Below are 8741 nucleotides of genomic sequence, written 5' to 3' on the forward strand. Positions count from 1 at the left end.
CATTTTTAAACAAAAGTAGAAAAACTGCAGCTTTACCAATAAACTACCACTCAAAACTTTCTTAAATTCCATTTTATTTGTGAATCAAATTCCACTAGAGAAATGTGGAATGGAATTAAGTTCTAAAGAATACAGTTTTAATTAAGTTACATACTGCCTCTGCTTTAATTATGTAAAATAGTATTAAGTAACAAACTGTTTATGCATTAAGTGGATAATTAATACATCAAAAATTATTATGATAATTGGGTAATGCTGCCTTTTTAGCTCTTCCCTCCTTCACCTCTTCAAACTCTCAAGTGGAGTAACAGTCAGAGAAAAATACCTGTTCTAGGCTGGGGTAATGATGAATTACATTTTTCCCACTGATCTTTCACAAAGTTCACAACGGAGGAGTTGTTCTGAAGAATAGAATCAACAACCACACAGGCATGGGGAGAGAGCAATGCATATTTCACTAACCCCCAAGTGCAATGTTTTTAATAGCATTATAGGCATAACAAAAAGTGAACACACATTTTGGGGTTATCACTAGCCTCAGCTCCAAGTCTGTTACTGCTGTTCATTAGGATTTTTTTCCTACAAGCGGGAGGGAAAGGATGTGCAGCAAACCTGCTCAGAATTTCTATCATCTTTTTTTGGAAATTATAAAGTAAGCTGTGAAATAACATTTGAACCCAACTGCTTTCAAGTGACTCACCTTGTATTCTTAACACTAACTCACACTTATTAAAATTCATAACAGCTCACATTTTTACTCCTGTATAGAATAACTAACACAGTGCCATCACCGAAAACAGGCTTGTAGAAAATACTTGAACAGTTCCGGTATTTCAAAAAGACTACTCAGCATCCCTACAGTTAGCCTTGTCTAAACACTGCAGCTACCACCCTTCTGGAGACTTTGCTCCGGCAGATGCAGCGCTATGGGTAAGTTCTTGGGAAGCCCCGGACAAAGCCGTCCAAGCACGGGGTTTCGATGGGCCGGCGGGATGCGGCGCCCGGCGGGATGCGCCGCCCGGGATGAGCCGGGCGCTCCGCGCGGAGCTGTCCGCGGTGCTGAACCGGCGGCCGCGACACCGCCCCAGCCGCGCCCGAGGTGCTCCAGGCTCCCCACCGCACATCCACCACCGTCTGACCGCGGGAAAAGATGGAAAGAAAACTCTGCTGCCTTATGTTTCTGTACTACTTTTCGGCTTGGGAAGGATCTTGGTAAACCTTTATAAACTTCCCTTCCAACTCCCTTAAAAAGAGTAGCAAGTCTGGGGCAGGCAAACTCTAGAGACTGGTTCAGCTGGCTGACTGCTTTCAGAACAAAACATACAAGCAATGTCACTTCAGTAGAAGACTAAAGCCACCTGCTGTGCTGCTAGGCACTGTCCCACGGACATCTTTGCATCAATGGCTGTTTGATCTTCCTACCAATAAATCAAGGTCAAAAACTACTGAAAAGAATGAAAAAGTTAATTCCCATTCGCCAGCATTTTAGGTCACTGGGAGTTTCTCTGCCACCATCCGTCTTGCAATCAGCTCCTTATTTCCCAACATTTTTGTGCCTCATGCTTTGTAGAAAAATCTACTTATGCTTAGGTTGGTTTGCTCCCACCGGAGCATGAAAGACACCACAGCCTCAAGCTAAATACAGCCACTTTCCTGTGTGCTACAGAACAAATGTTCCTCTCTCAATGAATTTCTGCTTATTTAGAATATAACAAATATTTAAGTATGTTTCAGATAATAATCAGAAAAGAATGTTCCAATGGGAACAGGACTGACAGCTGGTGCAAAAAGTCTTCCATAATACAACCAACCATCAGTGGGCTCTGCTCAAGACCTTATTCATTCTTCTGCATAGAGCAGAATGTTTGCTTGAATTAATGATGCATTTGCCTTCGGAAAACAGTCCTCTTTAAGAGTTATTTTCAAAACATTATATTATCAGGGTTACACAGTATCTTCTTTTGCCTGGAGAACATAATGTACATTACCTACTTAGACAAGGGATTTTACAGATACTATTTTTCCAGGTGTCTAGTACAACATAAATTTTATTACCATAGATTTGACAAAGCCTTTGCCCTGCACTCTCATAATCTTTTTTTTTTTTCTTTTTAAGTAAAGGCCATGCAGAAAAACATACTATGCTTAAATTCAAAAGTGAACAGATATCTAATACCTATGGAGGGTTCTACATCCTTTCCTTCTAATAAACTCCTTGAAACAGAGAACTTATTTTTTTTTTCATTTTTAATGTGAATGACACAACCCCTTGAAGCTGCAGCTCATTCAGGCACTGTCATGACTACTGAAGCTTTCTGGTGTCTCTCATTCTAAAACATGGGGTATTGCTGTTTTACAGGCAGGTATACCTGTGCTCTGTCCATCAGCACTGAATACTACATGAACCACGACTGATACATATGATTACACAACTCCTTCCATGCAGTTGCATACATGAGGAAGATCTTTAAAACAATCAGTTAAAGAAACAACCAAAATGGAATGACAATTTTTTTTTCTGATCATAGGGATCTGATTCCTGAGACAATGGAAATTTAAGTCTTTACCTGAAAACACCCAACAAACAATTGAATTTTGGTGTATCTACTCAGTATTAGCTGGGGGACCTGCATGGACCTACAATTATTTAATTATCTTCAAAAAATATTCCATATAAAGTTTCAGAAAAGTGCACAGATTATTTCAAACATTTACAGAGGGCTTGTTTTCAGCTTTGCTGTTCTTGCCTGAAGCAACATTTGTGGGAGGATACACCACAGAAGGCTCCCACACTGCAGGAGAGCTTACTTATTTTTATACTGATAAAGAAACCTGCTCATCAGTACTACTGTAGTTTATAAATTTGGTCTCTCTCCAGAACACATTTTATTCAATACAATATCATTAAACAGCTTTCAATATCTTTGACGTTAATGCAGAAAAACTGGGTTTTGAGCCAGGAAAAGAAGTTTTGCATGTGCAAAGACTGTACAACAGGATTCAGTTTGGCAAAAAGTCTTCAGTGACATAATACTTTTCAAACACTACCCGAAATAGGAGATTATGTACCAGTTCATGTTGAAACTACAGCATTCATTTGCACAGAAGAAGAATTGTACTATAAAATTGCTAATTTTTTATTTTTTGTTTAACTGACTGAAAGTCTTCATTGCCCTTGAAACCTGACATTTCAGTCTCCAGTTCAAGCAGTCTCTAATCCAAAAAGGCAAAAGAACTGTATCTACAAGTAAGGTATTCTTCCCTTTAAAACTTTGAATTCTGCCTGTTGTACAATTCAGTTTAGATGAAATGCTACATTTTCATTTCCCAGTCAAAAAAATTACTGAAATTAGGACTAAGTTATCTGGACAGAACCTGTGACAGTATCTGTGAGATTTACCCTATAGCTTTGACCATTATGTTTCTCTTTCCTTCAGTCCTATCCTTTTTGACACTTTTCTCTGGTCACATTCTGAGACACTGCAGCGTTAAATAAAATAAGTCAAACGTCAATCTCCCCCCACCCCCCGGCCCCTTTTAAACACTCTCCTAGATTATACTCCTATTTCAGACAATTTATTGAAGATTACATACCATTCACAGTGAAGACCATTAACCTTGTCGTCAAGAGAAAATGCACAGCATGAAATTTAGTCATTGGGAAATAAAAGACTATTGCTGTACATCTGCTACAGGAGATGACAGGCACATCACCTAGAAAGCGTGTTATAACCTCAGGGCTAAACAGTCCTACAGCACAACTGCAGGCAACAGTCCCTAGCAGGCAGAATTCCCTAGCAGGCAGAGATTCCTGGCTCCTCTCTGCCCATCGTTTGGCGCCTGTCTCCAGGGCTGAGGTCCATTCACCAACTTCGGCAGGCTTGCAGAGACCACGTTTGCTTTCTGAAGTGGCAGGACATGATCAATACTTACCACCACAGCTTCCCTCGCAGGACCCCCTCCCCCCCCCACCTAAGCCAACAATGCTCCCTGACACTCAGAAGGAAACGTTACCTGGATTTCTCTTGCGTGGTACACGATGATGAGCCCGAGGAGGATAATCGTGGAGAGGCTAATAAGGCATTTCAGAGCGAGGGAATACAGAGATTCCTGCAAGAGAAAGACACCGCCGTTCCTCAGAGACCCATGCGCGGGGTCCGCTCCGCCCCACCGCCACCCCGGCCCGGGGGGGCGGCCGGCAGCACCGCGCCACCGGACAGTGGGGACACGGCGGGACGGGGACAGGGACGGGGCGGGGGCCGCAGGCGCTGGGACCGGCTGCCGTCCTAGACGGTACCTTGGTGTAGGCGCCCCAGGAGAGCTCGGTCTCGATGACCATGACTACGATGCCGAACATGCCGAAGATGAGCGCGTAGTCGCTGAGGCGCTTGCGCTTCTCGAAGAGAGCCCGGCGGTGTCCCAGCTTGTAGCCGATGTTCTGGTTCTTCTTCTTGCTGGACTTGCCCCCGCCGTTGTTGGTGCTGCCCGTGCCGGGGCCGGGACCGGCGGAGCTGTACAGCGCCAGGTTGTTGGAGTTGTTGTGCTCGGGCTTGGAGACCACGATCTCCGGGGCGGCGGGGCTGCCAGCGGCGGGGGCAGAGCCGGCGGCGGCGGCGGGGCTGGCGAGCGGTGCCTGGAGAGGCTGCGACTCAGAGTCCAGGTCGTGCAGGTTCCTGCGGGACGAGCTCAGGTTGCTGAGCGGCCGCATGACGCCGCCGTTGTACCTGCAGCTGCTCATGGCTATTTCGGTGAAGGGGTTGCTCTCCCGGCGCTGCTGCTGCTGGTGATGGTGGTGGTGGTGGTGATGGTGATGATGATGGTGAGTGCTGCTGCTGCTGACACTGCTGCTGGGGCTGGCTGCCTGCTGCTGCTGCAGGCTATGGCACTGGTGGTACTGGGAATACTGGTGAGGCTGTCTGGACGCGCCAGCATGGCTGGACGGGGTGAACTCGCTGACGTTCAGCTGGCTGCCGTGTCGGGAGGAGGCGGCGGAAGACAGCGGCGAGGAGTGCGTCCGAAAGGCGCCCGAAAGCGGCGAGGAGGCGCGGAGCAGCAGGGGCAGGTTATCCCCGGCGGCTGCCGCAGCAGCCCCGTAGTAGGCGCAGTTGTTGCACTGGAGGCACGGACTCTGCTGCTGCTGCTGCTGCTGCTGGAGGAGGCTCTGCTTGTCCTGGCCGTGCTGCTGGCAGTGCGGCGGCGGCGCCGGCGGGCGCTGCTGCTGCTGCTGCTGCTGCTGCTGCTGTTGCTGCTGTTGCTGCTGCTGCTGCTCGGGGCCGAAGCCCGCCGGGAAGTGGCGCGGCGGGTCCATGCCGGGGCCGTTAAAGCCGCAAGAGGACCGGGCGGTGGTGCACCCTGCGCAATGCGTGACGGTCGGCAGGGGAGCGTCCTGCTGCCGCCACGACGGGCCCATCCCGGCTCCCGTAGAATCCAGCCGCCGCGTCCGATTGGTCGGGCGCACCAAAACAACGGGCATCACGTCACCTGGCGGGGGCGGGGCGGCCGCGCCGTCAGCCGGGGGCACTGGGCCCCCGCTCGCGGGGATCCCTCCTCCCGCCCCCCGCAGGTGAGGGCTGCCCTCGCCCCTCGCCCGCCCCGCCCGTGCCGCGGAAACCCGGGGCTTCCCCGGGGCGGGGAGCGCGCTCGCTCCCGGGATCGCCCCCGCCTGTCGGCGAAGGGGCTCCGCCGCGGCTCTCCCCGGCGGCTTTCCCCGGCTCCCCACTCACATCTGCGCCGTCTCCGGAACATGGGCGCCGCGTCGCGCTCGGAGCTGTCCAGCAGCGCCGCCGCCGCCGCCGCCCTGCAAAACACAGCGTCGGGCTCGCTCCCCGCCCGCCGCCCCGGGGCGCGGGGAGCTGGAAGGGGCCGCGGCGGCGGCGGCGCGGAGCGGGGAGCCCTCCCCGGCTCATCCCGGGCCTGTCGCGAAGGACGGGTGGGGGGACGCGCGGCTTCTGCCGGCTGCTGCTTCTTCCCTCAGCCGCAGGAGGGAGAGGCGCAGCCGGGGCGTGAGGCCGGGGGTGGTTCGGGGGGCTGGAGACCCGCTCCGCCGGGTCGGCAGGAGCTGTACCCTGGAACGGGACCGGTGTCACTGCGTAGCTCCCCTCCGGCTCCCGCTGCCTGCCGCGCTCTGCCGGCACAGTACTGGTTGTCTGCTGCCATTTTGCCTTTTCCCCCTTCTTTGCCTCCCAAGCCCCCACTGAGTAATCCGCTCTGGCAGCTCCATTAGGCAGAACAATGTCTGCACCAGGTAAAGTCTCCTTTCTGCATTTATTTAAGGAAAGATTCTTTAAGGAAAGAATGGTGAAAATGAGAAGTGATTTACCTTGTTACAGCCGTGTCATTCCTGTCAACTAGGCAAGACTGTGAAAGGGGGTTTCTTATTTTTTTTTTTTTTCCTTTTATATTTATTTCCCCCCCCCCCCCCCCCCCCCCGTCAGTACTTGATAGTATGGAAGATTTTCTTACATCCTTACATCTTTAATTTCTCAGCAATGTTAAAGACAAAATCCACCAAGCCTTTCTAGGATAAAAGCCTTCATCCTTATAATTTCTGTGTCTCCTGTGACATTCAATTTCCTTTGAAACCCTTAGATGAGTTGTAGGTTAGAAAGATGAGTAAGGCAGTGTCATTAACGAAGTTTTAAAATATGCTCTGTTATAAAATTTTAAATCGTTCATTCCTAATCAAGATGTAGCTTTTAAAGCTAGCACACATACCACCCACACAATGAAACAACCTTCACTAATGTCGTAAATATAATGGTTTACAATATAGATAAATTATTTAGAGATAACCCAAAATTTAATTATGTTTACAGAGCATGTTATTTTGAAAAGGTACTCATAAGCAGGATATGTACTATACACAAAATCATATTGTCTTGTGATAAATAAAAATTTGGCTTACAACCAAATTTTAAATAAAAATGCACACACACTTATTGCCTGAATGATAAAATATTTTCGTTTTTAAGTTACACAAAAGTGTATCTGGATGCTAAATATTGTACTAATTTCCCTGAACACCAATGGCCAAGATAAAAGGTGCTTTTATTTTTAAGAATGAACAGGTTGTTTAACACAGCTTCAGATAATTCATTTTCTTTGAAAAAACACGGTGCTGTAATTCTGTCTTACTGGTCCCATTTTGCCTGTGTTTTGAGACACGAATCTCAGGAATATTTGAAAATTAAAATCCCAGGGAACCTGGGCTTCTACTGTTCTGTAAATAAAAGTCTTGCTGAAGCATGCTTTCAAAATACATGTTTTGTGAACTAGTTAAAGATTAGATAGACAAGATTTATCTTTCCTGTTCTCTTCACACTGTGTCCTTCATTTTGCTTAAGGGTGCTTTCTTTTAAGCTTTCATTTTACCAGCAGATAAATTCTCATGACCTAGTTTACCTTGAAAAGCCTTTTAAAAAATTTGCAAATTTCTGTATTTCATTTACAAGTCACCAAGACTCTGTCCTGTAACTTCATCTATTCTGATCATGGAAGTTTATATTAGAATTGTCAAGAAGAAAAAAGTATCTTTCTGAGGTCTTGTTATACTACAATATCTGATATTTTTTTCTGTGTGGGAAAATGATTGCATTTCTTTTTCTAATTCATATATAGAAGTCACAAGTCCCAAATATTATACCCCTACTCCTGCTATCCTGTTTATTTGTTGAAATGCAAGGACAATACTATTACAAGCTTTTAGATATTTAGTCTGCTTGCTTGGTTGTTTCATTTTGTGGATAAAAAAATGAATATTCTCCTGTCTAACACAAGAGGTCATACTCATCACACAGCTTATAAGGAAACTGATCATCCAGGCTTTCACTTTAGTTTCATTGTGCAGTCTGGGATATTTTATTACAATTTCAAGGTATAAACTAAGAATCGTGGAGAGTTTGCATTTTCAGAATTAAATAGATAAACCTTCCTTTCTGTGGCCTGATTAATGAGAAAGGACAAATGGCTAATTTCTGCTCTATCTTCCATTGCTAAATAATTTTGAAGCTCATTTTCAAGAATGAGTGTATTTGTTTTCAGAAAAAAAAATCCATTCTTCATGCAAACTGAATTGTTACGTTCTTTCATACCACACATTAATTGGTGTGGCATCTTCAGAACTGCTAAATCATGCTAACATGGTAACAGTGAATGCCTATGGAAGAAGCATTATCTGTTTGGGATAAAGCTTTGGGTTTTTTCCTACCTTTTCATTGTATACTGGGTGGAACTTCTCTTACTGATTGTCATAGGGCCTGTTTCTGCTGTGATAAAAAGGTTGATTTTACACAACTGTGTACACATGTGCGTGCACACCTTAATATAAAGTAAGAGAGAAACAGTTAGTGCAGGTCTCAATATTTATGATTAGCAGAGATACTCAAAAAACACATTTTGTTTCCTAACCTCTCTAATTGCAAGAACAAGATAAATACTGCTGAGCAGTATTGAGCAAAACTGTTCTAACAACAGGACAGGAAACACAACAGACACGAGAAAAATTAGATTTTTGAGAGGATTGAAGCCACTATGAAATACTTGAAATGATATGTATTGGCTGGTCATTTGAAAAGCTCATGTGGCAACATGCAACTGAGATGCAGCACCTACAGACTAAAATAAAATATATTAGAAAGCTACTTTGGCTGTTACCCTATTGCCCCTACTAATGACAAACTCCTGTTAAAATAACTGAGTATTCTGTGCTCATAATGAGGTCAAAAATATATAATAACAGTGAA

General features: G+C 46.1%; 1 protein-coding gene across 2 annotated transcripts in view; it reads right to left on the bottom strand.

Annotated features, from left to right (window-relative positions):
• KCNN2 (potassium calcium-activated channel subfamily N member 2) overlaps nucleotides 1-5745 on the bottom strand; it is a 67965-nt gene extending 62220 nt beyond the window's left edge. For both annotated transcript variants that reach the window (XM_062513210.1, XM_062513209.1), the window contains exons 1-3: nucleotides 5724-5745; nucleotides 4298-5481; nucleotides 4015-4110 (exon numbers count right to left, since the gene is read on the bottom strand). In XM_062513210.1, the coding sequence (XP_062369194.1) occupies nucleotides 4015-4110; nucleotides 4298-5481; nucleotides 5724-5745 (1302 nt within the window). The remainder of the gene's footprint in view (nucleotides 1-4014; nucleotides 4111-4297; nucleotides 5482-5723) is intronic.
• Nucleotides 5746-8741: the final 2996 nt, after the last annotated feature.

Source organism: Cinclus cinclus, chromosome Z (assembly GCF_963662255.1).
Source record: "Cinclus cinclus chromosome Z, bCinCin1.1, whole genome shotgun sequence".
Lineage (NCBI taxonomy): Eukaryota > Metazoa > Chordata > Aves > Passeriformes > Cinclidae > Cinclus > Cinclus cinclus.